Raw genomic sequence first — 23939 nt, 5'->3', positions numbered from 1 at the left:
GGGGAAACACTGAGATGGAAATATAGACATGAAGACATATAACAGATTTCAGCCTTAGCCTCTACAAAATTCAGTTTCACTTACATTCCTCTTCTCTTCTGAGACGAACACTAAAATACTACTTCCTGTACATTTGACTATCAAGTGTAACACTGGTATGCTCAACCCCACCAACCATGGCAACACGTACTAAGCAATCCGATGTAGAGTATGCCATGACTTTACTTTTGCCATAATAGGTAATACCATGGAAGCATTATGGTCCCGTACGGATACCACAATGCTTCAGTTTTAGCAGGAAGAGAGTGTAATTTTAGATAAATGGCCGCTTTTAGAAACAATAGACATTTGTTTTTTCGGATAGCACGTTTTAGGACAAATGCTTTGCTTTTTTGGACATTGGGGTTTCGAAAAATGGCCTTTCAGAACAATGTTCATACATTATTGATTAGAAATACTTTAATGTACATAAAGGATGAACTGTACAGCTGTATTATCTAGTAAAATAGAAGCATTGGACCAGGTCAGTGTCTGATTTATATTGCAGTTTAAGCTCTGTTGGAGAGCACTGTAAAATCATCTGTAAACCCCAGGCACACAGGAGGAAAAGTGACTCCACCCCACACCCAGCATTGACCTACCGACTTCACTTCCCTCGCTCTCCCTGGCACACTGCAAAGCCTGACCTGCCACTTGGGCGGTGAGTGGTGAAGGTAAACTGTTCGGCAGCAGAATACCCAACCAGGCACATACTGATGAAAGGAATCACCTCACACACACACACACACACACACACACACACTTCAAAGCACAAACAAATGAGGTAGAGGAGTGGACCTGAATAACAATCAGTCAATTTAGAAGAAAAAAAAACCTTTATAGTGAGACATTAATCAATCACAAAATCATTTCGGCTCTTTTTGTTTCTTGTCTCTGATAACTTTTTCTACACTCAACGTAGATCACATCTTCTTCTCACCTCAATAAAACATTGTGCTCTCGAAAAGCCACGGTATGTCGACCCACTTTTTGTGCTATGAAGTACAGCTGTCATTTATAAGTGATGAGAAACTCTTCAGCTGTCTTCATAGATTGAGGACTATATTGGATCTTTCCACTGTGTGATACATGCTTGTGTGGATGTATTTGAAGTAGTAGATGTAGAAGTGAGAAAGCAGAGAGAAGAAGGTTGACAGAGAGTGAGGGATTAGGAGGACCTGGGCGCAGATGGCGGTGGGAGGCAGATGTCCCTGCTGGGCTGTTCAGGGGAGTCCCTGCCAGCTCAGAAACGGTCACAGAAGTACGCAGAGCAAATAGTCTACCTCAAAACGGGTGGCAAGATTTGGGAAAGCAGATGCTAAAAAATGCGTTCCGTGTTCAGAAATGTCACTAGAACCACTACATCACACGAAAACAGCAATCCTCCGAAGGATTGTGTGAACGTTTTAAATCCTCTAAAACATGTCGTAAAAAGCTAAACAAATATATTTTGGAGGGAATTCTTTGACCGAATTATTGCGTTTATCTTTCAAACTATTTAGCATATCAGTTAAAAACATAGCAATCATGTTTTTTTTTTTAAACAGGCCATATTATTATTTTTAAGGTTTTCCCTTGTAGTCTGGAATAAAGTTTGTTTTCTATAGGCTAACATCCCAAAGATCATGCCAGAGAGAGTTTCTCCCCCCCCCCCCCATCTCCACTGGACTCCTTTGTTTACTTCCGTAACATATTGACATCACTCTGTACACTTTATCGGTGGCCTTTGGATACAGATGCTTAGAGAGATATCCTGAATGTGTTTCCCCTTTATGAATGTTAGGATGTGGGTTACCATGGTGCCACTAAAGGGTTTTACTCTGCTTTCTTGCTCATTGATTAATGTAGAACTGACATTATTAGTTAATTACTGTAATTGATGAACAAAATATTAGTTGGCAATTATCATAACTGACTTTTTCTGGTTCTAGCTTCATTGTTTACAACTTTGTTTTGGACAGTTGGTTGTGCTGGCCAAAGGTTAAAGATGACATCTACATCATTAGATTTTTTAAAAACTTTTTTCTAGCCTTTTATGGCTCTTATTCGAATATTCTTTTGCCCACACATTATACCATATTTTAAATTAAATGCATCATAATTAAAAGCCTCTCATGGCCCAGGCAATATTTTAGAACTCCAAACTCCATGTGTGCTCGTCTCAAGATGTCAACCACCCACTGCTTGTCTCAGTTTGCTTTCTTTCTTGAATTAATACACAGCAGAAATGCAGCAAATGTCATATTCTCCTCTCCATCCCAGTTATTGCGTATCATATCCTGTCACTGCTTTACATATGGAAACAGTTACACAGACTCTCATTCATTCATTGTCAATGTCAAATGCCAGTAAGTCATTACAAGCATTGAGGAAAACTACAAAAGCGTGTTGCTGTGAATGCCTCTCACTGTTTTATTGGCGGACAGCAGTTGAGTGTCATGGATGTGCCTCTTTGTGGGACATGATTTATAACTTTCCTATAAGTGTTAGCTAAGTTTTCAGTCCCTCTTTCTGCTACAACAATACATCAACTGAACGATCAGTTTTGAAGGACAAAATCATTTAAAAGGAAGATACATTGTCCTTACCTGACAGACACATTAGGGTCGTTTTTAGTTAGCAGATGAATAAGCCCCATTCAAGTTAGTGATGCATACAGGCTTAACCCACAGAGCTTTTTAACAAGAGTCCTTAATGCTGTGGTAACAACTTAACACAAGGTTAAAGTCCCTTAATTGCACGGGTAAGTGCATGTTACCTGTATTTTCAATAGCAGCTCTTTTTTCACACTTCAGGAACGCGTTAGCCTCAGTTAATGACTCAAGTCGATTACTAGTGAAAGAAGAATGATCTTAAAGCTCAATGTTAACACTCCCTCCTAACTTTACCTGGACGATGAGTGGTTTGTTGACCACATTGTTTAACCAGCTGTCACTCGGGTGCCGAAAGACTATTCAGATAACTTCTGAAGCATTTCTAAATGCCTTTCTGAAATGTGAAAAGCTTGGTACACAAGAGTGTAATATACAAGAAGGCATACTGTGCGGAATGCCAGGAAGTAAACTAAACTAAAATGAATTTAAAATATGTCTTAAGCCTGCAGCATATTTCTATTTCATGAAAGAAATACAGTCATTCATTCTCCTCAGTGTTTATCAATGTGAGTCATTGCTACAGCAAGTTCAAATGAAAACTGCTCACCAGTACATCAGTTCAGGCTGTGTTCTCCTTACCTTTGTTTGGATCCTTTTAAGACGTGTGCATTTATGAAAAATAAACGTTTGGCATAGTGGTTTGAGTACACTTTGTGAAATAATATTTATCTTTATTTAATATATTGTGATTCAATTGTACTTATTCTGTGGTTCAATAGCCCATTTGTGCCTCAGCAAAGTCTTCTCTTTATCCTCTCAGAATTCCAGTTCTCATCTATTTATTCAACAATAATTTGTGAGCCAAAATGATTCTTCTTCACTGAAAGTTGAATTAATTTAGTAAATGTCGATCCATGGACAAAATTCAATAATGTGAATTAATCCAGAGATTACTCGTCTGCAGCTTTTTTGTACATGAATTAGTTCTGCTGTAAGACTGGATTTGATTTTTGCTTACATTTGAAATAAACAGCTTGTGTGATCTTGCAGATGTGAGGGGTGGAAGAAAGAATATCCATTTGCAATTGTTCACACAGGAGATATAATTTTTAACAAGTTACATTGCTTTGACTCAGATGCTTTTAGACTGAAACAACAGGCCATTTCATATGTGTGCTCTAGAAAGGAGAGCACCTTGAGGGGAGCCAAAGGGGGAGGGGGACGACGACAAGGTGAGGCTGTACAGAGTTTGTTATAGTATCCAGTCCATTGGTTTGAGATGTAGTCTGGTTATCTGACAATATCTCGCTGCTCCCTCAGTCAAAGGCTCCATCTCAGTTGAATACAAACAAAAATAAAAATAGATAAACTTTAGAGTCTCCAAACTTCAAGTTGTATTTTGTAGTTTTGTATCAGCTATGAGGCAGTTGTTATACTGTTTGCTGTGCCTGTGATGTTAGGTGTTAGTTTCACATTGGGTCAGCGTGGATTATAGTTGGAAGGCTTCAGATGTGTCCCTCCGGCCACAGTCGACAGGATTATTTTAGGGATTAAGAGCCTGGTGCTCTGTACCTTGGTTGCAAAGCACTACAGTATGTCCTCATTCTCTGCAACAATTCAACACCCCACCCCTAAAACACACCGCTTCCAGCAACTAGATACAAACCTGCATGTATGCTTAAGGCAAGAAGCGAGACACAAAAGCTACACCTAAGAAATAATACAATTACCAATGTATTGGACATTCTTGGAAGAAAGACAAGTAGTGGTAGGTCTAGGTCTGCACAACTGCTCTTTGGTTCATGTGCATCAACGTGCAGAGTGCAAAAGGGCATGGTGAATACAAATCACATCACTCTTCTCATTGCTGATAGGAAAACTGAGTCAATGGCAGGGACACATGATCACAGCTCAATAAATGAAGAATCGGCTTCTCTGGGAAATCATGTTGTCTGTGTAGTGGACGTCATGCGTAATGGCAGAGTGCTCTAGTAGGGCACATCTCAAACTTGCAGATTTTTAACATTTCAGTTCAAAGCTACAAAGCTCAATGTGTTGCAAAAAGTATTATTTTCTGACCGTCTGGTCATTTATTTGTATTCATTATCAGTTGATTAATCAATTGAATAAAATACAATTAATTTGCAACAATTCTTATAAAAACAGTATTGCTCCAGTCAATGTTATTATAATAGTGCCTCTCGTGGAGAAGCCCCCGCCGTGTTTTGATTCAACAGATGTTGGCTAGTCTAGACTTAACGTGTAAAAGCTTTACATATCCACGATAAAAAGGCATGTAATAAAGATTGGTCTTTGGATTTCATGAATCATTCAAATAATGATTTCTTTATTTATTGAGAATATAATTAAAGAAGAAAATGTGTTAGTTGCAGCCCTGTATACTGCCTTTTGTCTTATTTCCATAATTCTTGATATTCTTTATTGTAACTATACAGAAAAATACTGTAGCAAATCTAAAAAGAGACACGATCTCTCTGACTTCACAGCTGAAGAGACTTGGAATTTTCACACACGGATCAGACCTACAGTAGCCTCCTTTCACTAGTGCTTCAACATCCAGTCAGTCAGTGTGAAATGCATTTTCTCATTTGAGGATTCATTGAACAGTTGAGCTCTGCTGAGGGCACTGAGTCGTTGTAAAGGTTTCCTAGCTTACATTGCAGGTACAGTCATCATCTCCTCTCTCTCCTATGTGTGGAACTGCTAAAATGGATTCAAACATCCCTCCCCGACTTGGCTATTAAAAAGCTTTTGCTCTGAGATTTTAATGGCAGTGTATCTCTCTCATTATACCCTTCAAAACACTTGTCTTTATTCAAGCCGGTAGGGTAGTTGCTGCTATTAACAGAAACACAAAAGCATTGTCTTTAAGCAGATGTTCCACCGCAATGAAACTGTGCACCACTTATTTTCTGACGCACTTGAGTTCAACACTGACTGAAATATTCCAGGTGGTCTCCTCGCTGGCTAAAGCTTCATTTATACTGCAGTGATTAAGTGTCATTGAAAATGCGGTAGGACAGATACGATACAGGGCTGACTGTTTTGATAGATGTGAGTCTCAAATGTGGCTCTTTTTGATTCAGAAAAGATGTGATTGGAAGTGGAATTTCTTCAGTTTTTTTTCTCCTGTATCTCGCTTGTAGTGTAATGCACCATCAGCACTGTTGTTCTCCTGTTACATTAACTTTTCCCTTTATTCCTATATCCTTCTCTGATGGGTAACCACCGCCCTTTAAGCCTTCTAAACTGTGACTACAAGATTCTAGCCAAGATACTGGCACTCCGTTTGGAGAAGGTGGTTCCATCTATAGTGCATCTAGACCAAGTAGGTTTCATTCCAGGCCGCCAGTCCTCAAATAACATGAGGAGGGTTTTTCAGATTATCCTAGAAGCAAGCTCCAGCAATTTGCCAATGATTGCAGCATCACTAGATGCTGAGAAAGCTTTTGACCAAATAGAATGGGCATATCTGTTTTACACGCTCAAAAAATGTGGCTTTGGGCCCAAGTTGATTAGCTGGGTTAAGGCTTTGTATAGCACTCCCTTCTCTTCTGTTGGAACTAATGGGTTAATCTCAACACCTTTCCCCTTACACCTTGTGAGGCAAGGGTGTCCTGTTAGTCCCCTACTTTTTATTATGGCTCTAGAACCATTAGCCTGTGCAATTCGCGCTAATGGTGACATACATGGTGTGAACATTCATGGACACGATTTCAAATTAAATATGTACGCTGACGATATACTTCTTACTTTGAGCAAGCCAGCACTCTCTATACCCGCAGTTCTTGATATGATACATTTATTTGGCAGCTTCTCTGGATATAAGATAAATTGGAACAAAAGTGAAGCAATCCCACTTAACTCATATACATATAAACACAACCTAATGAGCACCCCCTTTATTTGGAAAACAAATGGAATGAGGTATTTGGGAATTAACATCGTCTCTCCTATCTCTAAAATCTTTAGCCTTAACGGCCCTGCTATTTTCCAGTCCATTAAGGAGGACATCAACAGGTGGATGGCCATACCACTTTCTCTATGGGGCAGAGCAGAAACCTTGAAAATGAATGTTCTCCCAAGGCTTTCTCATATTATCTCCTCTATCCCTCTTGAATTCCCACTAAAATGGTTTAAAGATATCAAATCCCTATTCACTCAGTTCCTTTGGAATAATAAGAAACCCAGAATCGCACATAATAAGTTGATCATTCCAAGATCAATGGGAGGTTTGGGAGTCCCAGATGTATTCCAGTATTATCTGTCCTTCAATGCAAAGTATCCATTATCGTGGGCGTACAAAAGTGCCTCTTCGGTAGGCAGTTGGCAATGGCTGGAGCAATCCATCATGTCTGTAAACCAAAACATATCTCTGGCATCAATGTGGTACTGCCCAAAACCACCACCCTCAATGGATAATACCATCATCCGCTTTTCATGCTCTATTGTAAAACAACTGCACAGGAGACTCAACATAGAGGGGCTCTCTTTACCATCTTGCCCCATTTGGAGTAACCCCTGTATTTCTGCAGGAGGAGGCACTTTAAGTAATAATATCTGGCGGAAGGCTGGTATTACTACAATTGGACAGATATATAGAGACCAAACCCTTCCATTTCAACAACTCAAAAATCAGTATGGTCTCTCAGGCTCATCTTTTCTATCATATGCACAACTAGCATCTATTATTAGTAGGGGTGCACCGAATGGGAAATTCTTGGCCGAAACCGATACCGAAAATAGGAAACAGTTGGCCGAAAACCGAATGCCGAAAGGCCGAAAATGATTAATAGAAATATATATATATATCATGTATACATTTTTTTACCAATGTTGTTCAGCTGCCCGATTATGGAAAAATAAATGATTATAGCAAAACTTAACTTAAATAATAATCACTATTATGGGTCCATAAAACATTTATTCAGCACTTTTGAATGCATACAGTACATTAATTCCAAGTCAAGTGCATTTTCTTTTCTCTCTAGGATAACTACAACAAAGTGCATTCAGAACAAAGCCAAGGTGCTTTAAAACTGCATAAACATCTAGGCCAGTAGGCCTACACCAAAATAGTTTAAATAAAGACTGTAACAGCCAGGCCTTCAACAACAACAACAAATGCACCTATAAGTGCATGCATACAAATGTGCAAACTGGATAAATCCACATGAATGTAACTTTTTACAAATTAAATTACAATTTAATTTCAAGAATCTGTAAATAAGGCTGTCCGTCCTCATAAGCAAAGTAGTAAACATTGTATAAAGATACATAAAGTGAAAACTGGATACAAAATCCACAATCAATTACAAATTAAATTACAATTTCAAGAATCTGCAAATAAGGTGGTCTGTCCTCATGAGCAATGTAAACAACATTGTATCATTTCGATACCGAAAGTACAATATATTGAACACTGTGCTGCTGTCATTTCCCCCTAATGATAACCTGAGATGGTGAATTATAACTCACAATGAAAATTGTTCAGGAAAGTGGGTATAGAGTAGACATGTAGAACTAGATAAGCTTATGATAAACCAGCCTTGTCTACTTATAAAGGAAAAGTGGGAGGTTATTTTTAATGAACATTAGCTTCTCTGCTTTATCAGCCATAAGTCTGTTCCTCTTCTCATCAAGCACATGAGAGGCAGCGCTGAACAGTCTCTCGCTGTCAGTGCTTGTGATTTGATCTTACTCCGCATATTTGTCCGGGTGTTTTGATTTCAAGTGGTGGAGTAATCCCGAAGTGGTGAAAGTCTTTGCAGTTACACCCCCTCGAGAAATGTCAGCTGAACACGTTTTACAAATCGCAATCCGCGCCTCTTTCTCTGATATTTTTAAATATCTCCAAGCGGCAGACATGTTGGCTGTGAGCCAGCCGCGAGCATGGTCGCGCGCCGTGCTTGTCGCCGCATTTTGATTACGTCATCACAACAACACGTTAGCTTACCAACGTAACCCTGTTCTCTGACATTCGGTGATATTTTTTCGGTGCTAGAACCCTTTCGGCCGAAAGCCGAAAGGGCCTTTTTAACCATTTTCGGCCGATAATTTTCGGCGGCCGAATATTCAGTGCATCCCTAATTATTAGTACAAAATGTAAGGAGGGAACAATGCCTGCTTCATGTACGGAAGAGGACCAGCGCCTCAAGAAAGCAATCATATCATCAGGTGTGGTCTCTAACATTTATAAATTATTATCTAGGGCTCCCCCGAATACCTATTCTCCTGTCTAACTGTCCTGGGAGCATGCCTTGAATATCTCTCTGTCTGCTTTGCAATGGAACTCCATTTGGCAGTCAGCTATGTTCTCTTCTAAATGTGTAAGATTCAGGATCATACAGTTCAAAATTCTCAATAGAGTTTACATCACCCCTGTTACAAAATCCAAGATGGACAATAAACACAGAGACTTATGCTGGCATGAATGTGGCAAGCGAGGTACATTGTTGCACCTACTCTGGGAATGCCCAGCGGTAAAAATACTTTGGTCAGAAGTAATATCCTTATTGTCTGAATCTTTAAAAGTTAGTTTCCCTACATGTCCCATTGCATGTCTACTGGGTCTCAAGCTAGATGGCAATCTTGCAAGGACTACCGATCGGCTCTGGACATTGGGCTGTTTAGCCACAAAAAGACTCATCCTATTAAACTGGAAGGAACGCAAACCAGCCTGCTTTACTATGGACTCATGGCTGAGGGAGTATCTGGACCTACTGAACATGGAGCGTGCAGCTTCTCTGCCGGGGGATTTTGAGGGGAGACAGGAGGATTGCGGTTCACTGTCCGCAGCTCTCCTATCTAACCCTGTCAATATGGCACCTCCTGTGTAATGTATAATGTATTGTGTATTTAATGTCCTGTCTGTCACAATCAGCTGTCTTAGGAAGTCATCCTTGCATCCACCCCCCCCCCCCCTCCCCCGTTACGTTTTGTTTAGTTGTTTGTTGTTACATGTTTTGATGTACGGTTTGTTATCTGGAGCAATGTCTGTTTATTTTATAACTGAAAAAAAGAAAAACTTTGCAGATTTTGTTTAATGATGTGATTAAATAATCACAATTAAAAAAAAAAAAAAAAAGATAACTTTTCCCTTTATTCAAATTATGAAACATTTCGGATTATTGTAACTTCTTTGCCAAAAAAAGAACAAAAAATATATATACATTTTTTATGGTTTCGATAGTACATAATTTACACACACATGTAAATACAAATATTTTTTAAGTTATATTTATTCACAAAGAAAATGTGTCCTAAAGAACAGTTTACCAATTATTTCGTGTGTGTGTGTGTGTGTGTGTGTGTGTGTGTGTGTGTGTGTGTGTGTGTGTGTGTGTGTGTGTGTGTGTGTGTGTGTGTGTGTGTGTGTGTGTGTGTGTGTGTGTGTGTGTGTGTGTGTGTGTGTGTGTGTGTGTGTGTGTGTGTGTGTGTGTGTGTGTGTGTGTGTGTGTGTGTGTGTGTGTGTGTGTGTGTGTGTGTGTGTGTGTGTGTGTGTGTGTGTGTGTGTGTGTGTGTGTGTGTGTGTGTGCAGTGTTTCCCATAGGATGGAGTCATAGCAGCGGTGCTAAGGCACGTGGGCCCAGCATAATGTGAGCGCGGAGCGCGTGGAATTCTTTAGTGCGTGCGAAGTGCGCTCAGCCAATTTGTTTCTATGTGTCAGCACAAGAAAGGCTCTTGAGGCCTAGTACCAGGGCCGGTTCTAGACAATTTGCTGCCCTAGGTGAGATTTTAGGCAACATTTTATATGTAAGGAATAAATGAAGAATCTCTACAAAAGACAAATACACTGCAAAAACAGAAACTTATTGACATAGGTAAAAGACATCAAAATGGCTTCAAATGTATTCAGTATTGTATGAACATGTTTGAATTGGGGGGTGGACGTCACATCCTCTAGGGGGGTCCCCATTTTACAGTAAAATGCTTCAATCTGGTGCACTTTGAGCACACAATTACTAGAGACCTGATCTAGGGGGCACAACTCTAAAACGCCCATATGAATAAGATCGGTTTACATTTTAATAATCAAATAAGTATGTGAACATAACCAACAACCTACCATAGCCAATAACAAATAAATGTAGCTTATTTTATTTTTGTTGTTCATTCATATTTTATTTTACCCAGTTTACCTTTATTTATTTATGCATATTTTTGTATCTCTCCAACTTTAAATGATAATTTTGGTTTACTGTCCTATAGTATACATTGGCATGATTTCAAACCTGTTTTTATTTATCCTAATAATTATAAAGGAGTGCCTTGGAAATATGTGTTTACATAATTTGTGGTCAAAACGTTTGAGACCCACTGAGATAACTTAGACTAAAATTAACTATCTAAATACTCAGAGAGTCCTTTACCTCACTGAGCCTCTCAGTCTGACAGGAGAGCTCTCCTCCACCCTGGTAGTAGAAACATCTACTTCTTATATCCGTTAGCGGAGCTAGCACCAGATTCTAATAACAACAGCGCCGGTACCGGTGCGCCCTCTCCCTTGCTCTCTCTCTCTCTCGCTACCACGCTCGCACTTTGGCTGTGAGCTGTGGGTGTCTGATAAGCCAACATCCCCCACTTTCATCACTTACAGCGCAAAGGGCAAATTAAACATGTAACCGGGGTGAAAAGGGTGTTACATTTACTTAATTATGAATGTTGTTACATCAAAGCCGGACATTTGGATGAGCGCCAACGGTCAAAAATGTTTTTTCCCTCCCAGAGCTACCAGCGCAGCGCCCCCCAGATCTGGCGCCCTATGCCAGAAATTGACCCTGCCTAATACATACAGTGGCAATGTCTCCAGATTTTGCAAAAATACACCTTTAATGAACATACAGTAACACAAATACTACAAATCCACATAACAAACAATGACAAATGAAAAAGGGTCACCACTTATTATTATTTTAAGAAAAAGAAAGAAAAGTAAAAAAAAAATATATATATATATATATATATATATTTTTGGTAGCTAGCTGGCGCCCCCTAGCAGTGGCGCTCATATTTCAGCAGCGGCGCTGCGCCGCCACTATTTGTATATAGGGGAAACACTGGTGTGTGTGTGTGTGTGTGTGTGTGTGTGTGTGTGTGTGTGTGTGTGTGTGTGTGTGTGTGTGTGTGTGTGTGTGTGTGTGTGTGTGTGTGTGTGTGTGTGTGTGTGTGTGTGTGTGTGTGTGTGTGTGTGTGTGTGTGTGTGTGTGTGTGTGTGTGTGTGTGTGTGTGTGTGTGTGTGTGTGTGTGTGTGTGTGTGTGTGTGTGCAGAGCATCCTAAATATCACAGCAAGATATATTGAAAATATTTTAAAACAAAATCAAAATAACAAGGTCGAAAAATGATCATTCCACCTTGTGTTATGAATATATGCTAACCACATTGTTTTTAAGTTCATACTGCCTAGGTGGTGCCTAAAAACTCCTGGGCGCCGGGTCAAAGCCGTACTAGGGCAGTGAAAAGTGGAAACTATCAATACTTATCAAGTGTATTTTTTGGAACAAAGGTACAGCTTGGAGGCCAACATGCTCTTTCCCTTTTGACTTGAGTCAGGAAAAACAGTGATAATAGGTAGCTTACATTAAGGTCTGCATGGCTTGCAGTATAAACGTCTTGTTTGTTTATTCTATAACTCTTACATAATAACACATCTCAGCATACAGAGGGACTCATCCAGAAGTTTAGTCGTTGCTTCTGCCAAATGTAGAGGAAAAAATCTGCTGAATGCGAACTACTAGACTGTGAAACATTGGAATATGTTTGCAAGGCAGGAATCTATGGAGCTGGTGCCAGGGAGGATGTTTACAGTTGAGGAATCTAGAAAACAATTTTATAGAGCAAATAAGAATCTGGGTCAGAATGATGCCCCAGTGTTAATTATGGCATGTGATCAAAAAGCTTGAATGAGTTTGGCTAAACGGATTACAATCTGCTTCTCTTACCAGCTGCCATTCTGTAATTAATGATTTGTCACCATGTTCCATTCATGTGAGGTGCTCGAACAGCGGCTTATCAGTTTCCTTTTTCTGCACATTGTGCGTAATCACTGGGGTTTGAATTGAACTCTGTTATTTGTGAGCCAAAATCCCCCTAAAAAATTGCATGTAATGAGCCTGATTCCTCTGCAGTCGCTCGTCAGAAGCAGGGATAAGAAAAGTATCAATTAGTGCATGTTTTAGATGTCAAAGCTGCTTCAGACTAAATGCTCAGAGGTCTGGAATAATTACCTCAGCTTTGTTTAAACCATGGGAAGTCTGCATCCTGGTGGCTCCGAAAGAAAAGGGGCTTGATGAAAGCAAAGCCCATATTATGTGTTTGCAGTTTTTTGCTGCTATGTCTATCTGAGGGGATGAACAAGGGAAATGATGCAGAATTGAGACCTGGCTGATAACATGAATTTCCTTTTTATTCCCAAGCTTTTACTACAGGATTAATCATGTTTGTAATGCTTGTGTTTTTCAATGGTATATTCCAAAGCCTGCAAGGAAAGATTGAAAAAATGAAGATGTTTTCCTCTCAAAGATATTGAAAGTAACAAGACAGAAGCCCACTATTTGAAAAGTCTTTCAAAACAAAGCATTTGAATCACTAGAATCCTTGCTTGACACTGGCATTAAGCAGGATCTGTTGCGGCTTATGTTTATCTGTAAAGATGAAAAGCAGGTAAACAGTCTTGTTTATGACACACCTCTCCATCTACTAGCAGGATGAGACATTATTTGTGACTTTGTAATTTTCAGGAGGCAAACTGAAGGAAATCGGTGTTAAATCCCTGGTGTTTGTTAAGGTGGTTTAAGGCCAGTTAGGCCTGTCACGATCATTCATTTTGTTGGACGATACGTTTTCCCGGAAATTATTGCGATAAACGATAATATTGTCGGCACCATTGTAAGACCATTTTAGACCACTGACATAATGATAATATATAATAATACAGAACAATTTTATTGAACATTCAACATTGCAAATGAAATGTGAAATAATATTCAAATATATAAATTATATATAATAAATAAACAAATTAATTAAATTAAAAAAAATGTATTTAATCACATACAACCAAAACAATCAATTAAATAGACTCAGGCTGGAAAACAGAGCTCTCTTTCTCTCTCTCTCTCTCTCCATATATATATATATATATAAAAATAAATATGAGCACACATTGTCTCACAAGCAAAGAAAACCTCAACAGGCCGTATCCAAATCTGTATCAATCAAAGATTTCGAGCAAGGAACACCAACATGTTTGCATTGTCTGGCAAATGCATCTTTGATTGATCGGGAAGGCGGGGGCTCTCCATCTCAAGGCCGGCAGCCACAGCGCGCCTGGCTAAAATGCTGGTCACTTATGGAAACAAACACGCATGTAAACGGCAATTTATTGAGGTCAGAAAACTTATCGAGTTCATTTCTATTTATCGTACGATAAGTCAATTAATTGCTTATCGCGACAGGCCTAAGGCCATTGACAATAACAACTGGAATTCAATTACAAAACTGTTGAATATAAATGTGTTCTGTTGCTATTGTTTTTTGTAATCACTGATCACTAACGGAGGCCTTTATCCAACAATAAGGGTTGTCAAATTAATTCTGATGGGTTCCAATGTAGTCCATAAGATATCTGGAAATAAAGATCTTCTTTAGTAAACAACAAATCTTAAAGAATATGCTCTTATAAAAATGGTCTGTTTTGTCACAACACTTTGTATGGAGGTGTATAGATACAGGCATCTGTAAGACATTGTGTGAGATTACAAGGACAGTGAGATAACAATAATAATTTTCGGAGGGAGAGTGCAAAGAAACTCAGCAGTGATAAGCAAACAGCAAAACAGGGAAAGAAAATAAAGGACAGAATCATCAAGAATGTCAAGAGTCCGAGTGAAGATGCTTGCAGGCTGAAATTTCCTCTTGCCATACGGCTTTGTTAATCTCACATCTATCCTTGGAAGGTGGCTGCTAAAGGTGTGTCCTTCTTCACAGACGGCAGCTGTTGTTGGCTTCTATTATAACAATATATGCTGCAGGACAATGGCTTGAGACATTTTGAGCCGTAAATACCCTTTTTAAAGGAGTTCACATTTGTAACAGCGGCCTTTCAAGCCTAGATGTATTGACAGTTGATTATGAAATGGAATTTGAAGGTGACAAAACAGGAATCAACACCAAATAAAAAGCGTTTTATAAAGTTACCCTGTTTTACAAGGATCTAATGATGAGAGCCCAAGTTGTTCCCATCAGTGGTTGAGGGCTGAGCAGGTGCATTGTGCATTAGTGTTCAGGCCTTTAGTCATTCTCAGCGGTCCAACTGGAGTGTGTTTAATTATAAACCACTGGAGGGCTTTGATTGTTGAGGCAGATAGGTTGCAAGCCTCGCTACAATTCAAAGCTGTGTCTTTAATAGGTAGAAAATGCATCTTAAAGGAGACCTATCATGCTATATTTGAATAATATATTATAGGGCCATACCTATATAAAAGGTATATTTATACGCTTTTTTTTTCAAAATACCAAACGGATCATACATTTTAGCCATTCCTCGTTTCGCTCTATTTTGCTCTCCTCCACCCTGTCTTTGCATGCGCTGCAGCCGACCACATCCCCTGCAGAGGAGGGGGCCGAGTTACGAGCGTCATGTTACCATGCTGTTACCATGCCACGGCAACCTCTCATTCCCCTGATAGGCGTAGAGTTGGCCATATAGGCGGAGCTCCTCGTCACTGACGTCAGACTATTTTCAAATCTGTATCCGTTTGTATCAGATCCGTTCCAGCCCCGTTTTTAGAGATTTGGGTATGTAGGAAAAGAGAGAGGGTTGTGTTTTCTGACACTTGGTGAGTCCCCTGACACACCGGGGACACATATTCATGTATAAAAGACGTACAAAATTGCATTTTGCATGATAGGTCCCCTTTAAATTATTTGGATTTTTGAAATGTTAATACATTTTAACATAGGTCAAGTTTCAAATAGCATTAGAGCTAAATTTGCACGTTGCTGCTTAAGGGCTAGGTCAAATTGGCTCAGGGGGTCAATGGACAAAGCGAGGCCCAATCAGACTTTCCAGATGACCTGGACTTCCCTCTTGTGTTGTTTTTATTACCATCCATTCTCCATAGTTTGCCACTTGGTTTTCACAATTCCTCTAGGGCAGTGTTTTTTTTTTAGAGAGCCTGGACACCATTGTCCTCCACTCGCTTTCCTGACAGACATTTTCTTGGCATGGCGGGCAAAGAGCTTTGTGGTTGGTGCCAAACTGATTTCCTCGGTGGCTTTACTTCTGGTGCTGGCGTACTGCATGGCATGTTGACTACAGCTAAAGAGACAAACTTCATTGCGTCTTTTCCTATTGATTATTACAGTATTTTTCACAGACTATGATGCGATTTCCTAAGGCCAAACGGGTTTTGGGATGATGAGGAGAAGAAGAAGAAGACTATCTTCATAAAAACATGACCAACGCAAAAACATGTTGTACAATTGATTGAACCTTTGTCTGTGCAATAAGCTTTCGAAATTAAACTGCATAAGGCATGGCAATGGTCACAGCGGAATCGCAGTCTGGTCCTAAAATACAGCCTATTGAGAGATGTTTGATTATCTGTGGCTAAACTGAAGGTTTGTACTTTCTATTGAGCAACATTGAAAAGCTTATGTGGAAAACTGCTCTACAATAAGTTGAATGAAGTAATTACTCAATTAAACCCAGTTGTCCATACTTGAGTATAACACATTCTAATACCAGAGAAGTTCATAAGCATGGACAAAGTCATAACATAAACTTGAACTAACTTTACATTGCAGACACATCAGCTTTATACATAGTACCGGTATATCCCACCTCAAACAGCATCAGTTATAACCAAGCCACCTTGGAGGGGGCACACACTGTTGTGTCTTTACCCTGGGAGGTCAAAAACCTCCAAGCAGAGACCCAGAGCAAATATTCCCAACATGAAGCATACAAAGGGTAAAGGACTTTACAATGCCTTTGTGGTTAATAACCATACATCAATTGTATATAGCAAGGAATTGGAATTGTGTAGAAAAACCCATAGTTGTACCAATCGGTATTTTCATTACTTTGCACCTAGCAGTAGGTCCGCTGTCGCCTCTTTTTTCTTCACCTTCTATACTGCATTTATTTTTGAGCGATCACTCTACTCCTGATGCATTGATGCCCTTTTAACAGTCACAGGTCAAAGATCATACTCACTTACTTCACTTAAGAGCCAAGCTTTTCAAAGCTCGGAAAGGTGAACATCCCCATTACAGTGCTAGTGAGAGTGGAGCTAAACAGTTCCTTTCTAAGTGGTTTCTTACATTATATCTCACAGGGTTGGATGCAGGAAACGTTATTAATGGTTGAGAATGAAAACATTTATGAAAAATATATATAAATCTCAAACATTTTGAAGCCATGAAGCACTCTAAATCCAGTTCTTGCATACAGATATCTATTTCTTCTGAACGAGACCTTTGAATGACCTGGAAATAAAAGGAATTAAGGAAAAAGAAGCCGACTATCACCGCATTTATTTGCCCGTTTCAAAGGTCCACCAACAACAAGAACCCATATTTATGCACAGCTATTAGTCATAGCTCTGGCTATTTTATTCTGGACTCAAAACGAATCTTAACGCAGCTTGGTTGAGTCACATTGAGGTGCTGAAATGTCTGTCTTTTATGACGCTCTGACTGGTACATTACACATTTCTGCCTTTCACTAAAATGTGATACTTCCCTTGGTCCATATCCTGTTTTTGCATTAAAAAATCAATATAAGGAAAGCATCTTAAGGATTTGTTTGTAGTTCGAATCTCAAAACACACACAATTCTGTTTAACTGCGAAAATAGTTTGCTGAGGCCTGAGAGAATATTTACTATCGAGAGACATAACGCCTCTAATGGATAACATAGTCTTTAGTCAGCAAAAAACACATCTTCTTTCCTCAGTGGTTTTTCAGAGCCTTTCTCCAGATCTAACTGAAGTGTCTCTTGTCCCTCTAGGTGCTACCTATTGGATGGGATCTCTAAAGGAGCCTGGCTGAACCGCTCAAGCATCATATTCGCAGGAAACGACAAGTGGTCTGTGGACCCACGTGTGTCCATTGTGTCCAGTGTTGGAGACAAACATGAGTACAGCCTTCAGATACAGAAAGTGGATGTTTCTGATGACGGCCAGTACACGTGCTCCATTCAGAGTGAGCGCAACCCACGGCCAAAGCTCCTCAACCTCATTGTAAAAGGTATGTATTTGTTGTGCTGAACAGGCACTTGTCCAAGCATGAGTGTTGTTCTTGTTACGTGTGTGTATATTAATTGGTAATAAAAGATCATTTCAATTATTTTCAACCCTATTTTACATCATCAATTAATGTTGGATTTCAGTTTTCTCCACCTACAGTATAAGTGCCATGCTCTTTGATGGGTGGGTGCAATATTTAAAGTTCCCCTAATTGGGATATATATGTTTTAAATCCTCAGGAGCAGAGAGAGGAGCTGTGGATTATTGTTATTGATCAGTGTTTCTTAGGGTCAAAAACACTAAACTCACAGCTTAAAATGAAAGCGTTTAGTTTATTTAATAAAAGAGCACATGTTCAATGTGAAATGTGACAGTAGATATAGATTAGTTGCAATTTGGTGCTATATATATAAATATATTTTAAAAATAATAATAAACAAATAAATAATTATAATTATCTTTCTTTTTAAACACCTTGAATTTCAGGGGGGGGCGCAGGGCTCCGTTGGCGGGGTGCAGCGCCCCTCAAAGACAATGGTAGGGGAAACACTGCCTTTACACAGAGGGGACACATGATTATGTATACAAAGCAGGGCTCTTAGGTTCATTAAAAACCTGGAAAAGTAATGGAAATTCAAAATGCTAATTCCAGGCCCTGGAAAAGTTATGGAAAACAATATTTTTCCCAAAGTTTTGGAAAAGTCATGGAAATGTAACTAAAGTTGCATCAATTGCTGAAATAGTAATACTGTAATGATAATGAATACTGTATCGTATAGTAATGAAACGTAAAATGGCATTTAACTGACGAGGTATTTTGCTGGTGAGAGATTTTATTTGCTTCAGCGTGTAGAAGCTAGTAAGCCTACTATTTGATTTGTTTTCAGATAGGCACAACATGTTTCATATGCAGACCTTATTTTCCTGTTCCATGTTCAAATAAACCATTTTCAGTGGTACCGCTGAGAAAGAGTACTTTTTTTGGTCATGGAAAATTAGGTAAAGGTCATGGAAAAGTCATTGAAAATCATTGGTGAAAAAGTGCATGAACCCTGACAAAGTGGATTTTGCACAATAGGTGACCTTTAAAACTAAAAATCACTTTTATTTCAGATTTCTATCTGACTTTACCATATTACAGTATGATTCAAGAACTTGTTGTGTCACTTATTTCCCTGATCATTAAGCCATCAATATAGCAAATCCGACAATGTCTTTTGTTGTCCATTTGTTGTACCTATTGGTCACAGGTGTATCCCATACCATATGTGCAGCACACATATCTGTCACTCTCTTATACTCTGAGTAAGAACAAGAGCCCAAGCTATTCTTTCTTTGAAATAATAAGGAAAACATTTTCAAGGAGACATTTCTTCTTTAGAGGCAATCTGACATCTTAGGGTACATTTTGTGCCCGTGGGCTATGATACACAGAGTAAAAGAGTTTGTTTAATGACTGGAGGCAGACTATGTAACTGTAATCAAGCCTCCCTGGGTTTTGTCCCAGCAGGTTACAAATTCAACTCTTGAATGCATTTTATATAGTTATTGATAGGGATGCTCCGATCAGTGCTCTCTATAAAGGCCGATCAGGAGAACCGATCACATGACACTTTTCTCAGTGCGCGGCAAAACAAGCTCGCCAAAATGGCTTCACTGGTCTGGCAGTATTTTAAGGTGTCCGAAAAAGAAAATTAAATAGCGGTATGCAACGTGTGTGAAGCAGAAATCCTGCAGCTCCATCCGCTGTGACGGACCGGTGAGCAGAGCGAAACACACACTAAGAGTTAGACTTAACACACGTAACTATTTTATCTACCTCTGGAACAAGCTAAACTAGTTAGACATATATTTATTCTTCACTGTCGGGTCACTCATTACTGGGTCAGTGAGCTGCATGAGACAGATACTGACGGGCTGTCAGGGGAGGGGGAGAGGGGGAGAGAGGGGGAGAGGGGGAGAGGAAAAGTTATCCAAAGTTAATGTAAACTTGAATAATGTACTTCATTTGAATGGAATAAGTATGTTGGTTGTTGTTTGTGGAAGCTCATCATTTACTGAGAAATCAATCCGAAGTTTTTGATCCGTTACGATTATAAACTGAAGCGATATTAAAATGAGCCCCATCAACTGAGTTTTAAACATTACTTTAAATGGAAGATCCCCATAGGCCCCACCCACCCTATGATCGGATCAGCGATTGGTATCGGTCGATACTGATTCCGGTGGTCGGCCCCAAAAACCCTGATCGGAACATCCCTAGTTATTGATATGCTCTGTGTCATTGGATTGGTAAGCAGGTTTTAAACTTTGAATTTCAGCCTTAAACATAATAAAAGTCCCATTAAGCTCTTTAGAGGCTGTCCAAATTGCGCTTCATCTTCTGGATGTCTGCTTCTAACAAGGTCAATAGGTGTGTTTGTGTTTTATGGGACATTAAGAAGGCTGTTGTGGGCACAGGGAGCTAATTGACGACAACATCCTAATTGTTACTTGGCGGAGTAATAGGGTGGTGGCTTAGTTTGTGTGCTGATACCTCAGACTGTGGATTAGCTGCGAGAAAACAGCCTCACTTCAAATCCATCTTCCCAGGGCCATGTTGTGTTCCTTTGGTAAGCTGAATCAAAGATGTACAGTGTGCATGGTCCACTTGGCTCTGCCTCGGTTAAATAGAAATGTTGTCATCAGAAAACATGTCAAAGGGAGTTTTCTTTTTTTAACTTAAACATTTCTTACACAAAATAATGTGCCTTGATTCATTGTACACAGTTAACACCTTAGTTGTATCCCTAAGTACATATCAGATGTATAACAAGTGCATAGCAAATATGTCTTACTCTACTTAAGCCATGGTTAGAATTTCAAAGGAACATGATGTTAAAATATGCATACTCTCACACCGGCAGCATCGTATTAATAGAAGAGTTAAGGGTCATACACACTGTTTGTAGTGTGAGCTCTGATATGTGAAATGTGTAAGAGGAAGCGCTCTCCATCTGGTATTGCTGTAACGGCATATGGAGTACGATTAGTAAAGTGCCCGAGTACAAAAACTCTATGTTGTGAAAAAGAAGAAGAAAAGTCACGTCAAAGTTCAGATTTCACCGGGCATGAACAGATGAGTCAACGAATGTATCATTTACCTTGTCAAGTGTTCATTAGGAAAACATCAACAAATAGCACATACGAGCAATAACCCAGAAAGCAGTGTACCCTCTGCTCATTTTGTTATTCCATATTTTATAACCTGATAGCTTTCATGTCAACATCCATCTTCTTGCACTATAACCGTGAGTGGGTGTAGGGTGGTGCTGTGGTTTAGTGGATGGTTTAAATGCCCTAAGTGTCTCTGGAATCACTGTGTTGGTTTATGTGGTTGGCTATTAAACTGGCAGCCTGATAATAAGATTGCAACAAACCTCACTCCCCTTACTTACAGTACTGTTTGTTGATAGACACACATTAACTCGATGCCTAAAACATGTATGCATGCTCTTTCAGCCCCTTGTCAACTTGTCAGAGCACCAAGGCCTTTGCAGTAACAGTGAATGTCTTATAGCTGAAAGGTCACAGGGGCAATGGCTTCCACTGCCAATGTGTCCATCAACAGTCTGATGTCTTGTTAGGGTTTCCTCAAGCAAGCTAACCTCCTTGTGTTCAAAGGCCCTCCATCCAACTTTAACTGATCCATCAAGCTCATTTAGATGTGTTTAGTAACCGCTGTCACATCCCTCTCTACATGTGCTTTGCAATACATGCATTTGAATGTGAAGGCAATGGCTCAGCTTTACTTTGAATTAGTGTCATTTGAGGTTAGCCAAGGTAAACTGTAGTTTTTCTTAATCTATTTTATCTGCACCTTTTGTTGGGAAGCTTCACATACTGTAAGAAAAATGAAAAAAAGAAAACATCTACCAAGGAGAATGTCTTTTGAATAACAGATCACTGGTATCATATCTGCACTTGGCAACACAAGATACTATTAGTATAGTGTCTAAGGATCAGAAGAAATACAGTCATATCAGTGCAGGGCCAGATATTAGTAGCTGGTGGAGTGTTTATCATGAAGATGATAAAACCAAGTTGAGCTGTTGTGATGAGAAACTCCAATGATTGGTTAGTCTATACGCTTTTTTATTCCCCATCATTTGAAGTTGCTTGTTTCCTGTACCCTATTGTGTCAATTGTAATTGTTCATCCCTCTAAACAGTGGAATTAGTTCTCCATGTATAGTCCAGAGTTGATGGACCTGGAGTGGCTGAGTAACAATTAATGCCATTCACACCGAAGGTTAGCAGAACACAAACAGTCACTTTACCTCTTCTTCAGACCACATGTGATGAACCATAGTCAGCTGCTTGGCAGGCAGTAATGGTCACTACAGGACCATCATGTTTTGTAGATGTTTCCTTTCTGAAGTACATTCTGTAATGGGAATCTTACCAGGGGTGTTTTGGGTCATGGCAGCTCCTCACCACTGGCCATATGGCCACAATCAAACCGACGCTAATGTGCCAGCTGTTGGCTTTATAATACGTTTTGCAGTGCCCAGAATTCCTGATGGATGTGACCTAGTGACTAAGATTTGGCAACGGCTTGACCTCAAAATACCAATTGGTGCCCCACAATTTTAAAAGGTTGCTAATTTCAGTCATTTATATTAATGTTTCCACAAAAAACTAATGTTGTTAATTAAAGCTTAGAAATGGCAGTTTGTTTTATAAAACCTGACCAACAGCTTTTTGTATAGCTTCATAACACATTTGCAACATAAAGTCTTGAAACAAATAAACAATAACACAAACATGTTTAAACAGTTGACAACACAAAAATAGATGTTTTCACTGAGATGCTGATTGGAAAACACACGGAAAAAATGCTTTAAACATAGAGTTCCACAAATATGCTTTGTACTTGTTACTTTTACTGTTAGCAGCTTTTAACAAAGCTTGATGGTGTTATGATTGTGTTATCCAAAGCTGTTACTGTGAAGTCATCAGGCTAATCAATGGCCCGCCATTACAGAGCTGTGTATCAGACTGAGAGCTGCAGGCAGGGAGTATGTGGAAAAACAGATGACTCACTCCAGCTGATCAAGGCCTATGGTCACGTCTCCAACAGGCTCTCAAGGTAGTACAAATTGGTTCATTACATTGCCAGGCACTCACACCATATTGTACTTTTGTTTATTTGCTTTGTCAAAACTCCATGTGTTGTGAATCATTACCTGTCACTGTGCAACACTTGTGTACACTTTCCTAAGCCCATTCATGGAGAACAGAGGGATTTCTTTACAGATGAGATGTAACAGGGGGGCAGAGCTGTCATGTTGCAGATGCTTGTGGGAGCATGCTGTTTTTTATCTGAGGGGAAGCGAAGAGAACAAGCCAGACACTTTAATCTGGGCTTCTCAGTCCAAGCATACAACATTTATTAATGCTGCAACACGAATGTTACAGTTGAAGTGAAAGGATTTTATGGCTCTGGATTTTTTGTGACTTTTTGCTTTGCTTGACAGTGCACCATGCAGAGTAACACAGAAAACGGGAGCATGCAGGGATTACTGTATATTCAGGGAAATATGCAATGCTCTCAACCCATTTCCGTTGCATGGTAGGGTCCTTGACCAGCTCATCCCCCGAACAATTATGCTTATCTGGAATGTATATCTATGTCAGCAGTGCTGGTTACTTTTCTTGAGTTTGGTCATGTTATTGCAGCTCTGCTAACGCTTTTATTTTCCAGTTTTTGGGGCAATGTCGAAATTGAAGAATGCTAAAGTACAAGTGTGGAAGCTGGAGAAATATAATGTTTCGCTTCATGAATCCTTTAAATCATACATTACATTTATGATCAGTGATTATGATGAGTTAGTGATGTTGGGAACCCACTAAAAGTTCTAATTGTTAAAGTCGAAGTGTCTTTCCAACATGTTTTTCATTCACTGTCAGCAAAATCTCTTGTCAGTATAAAATGCCCATTCAATTTTCCATTGGAGCCAGAAAAATATTTCTTTACAATAACATCCCA

At 39.4% G+C, this 23939-nt stretch overlaps 1 protein-coding gene across 2 annotated transcripts in view; it reads left to right on the top strand.

Moving 5' to 3' along the window:
- The window catches only part of negr1 (neuronal growth regulator 1), a 152498-nt gene that overhangs the window by 33523 nt on the left and 95036 nt on the right, over window positions 1-23939 (top strand). For both annotated transcript variants that reach the window (XM_079642169.1, XM_079642170.1), the window contains exon 2: window positions 17672-17910. In XM_079642169.1, the coding sequence (XP_079498295.1) occupies window positions 17672-17910 (239 nt within the window). The remainder of the gene's footprint in view (window positions 1-17671; window positions 17911-23939) is intronic.

The sequence above is a fragment of the Notothenia rossii genome, assembly GCF_949606895.1.
Source record: "Notothenia rossii genome assembly, chromosome: 1".
In the NCBI taxonomy this organism is placed as follows: domain Eukaryota; kingdom Metazoa; phylum Chordata; class Actinopteri; order Perciformes; family Nototheniidae; genus Notothenia; species Notothenia rossii.
Note: the sequence above shows the minus strand (reverse complement) of the source record. Positions and strands in the feature narration are given on the sequence as shown.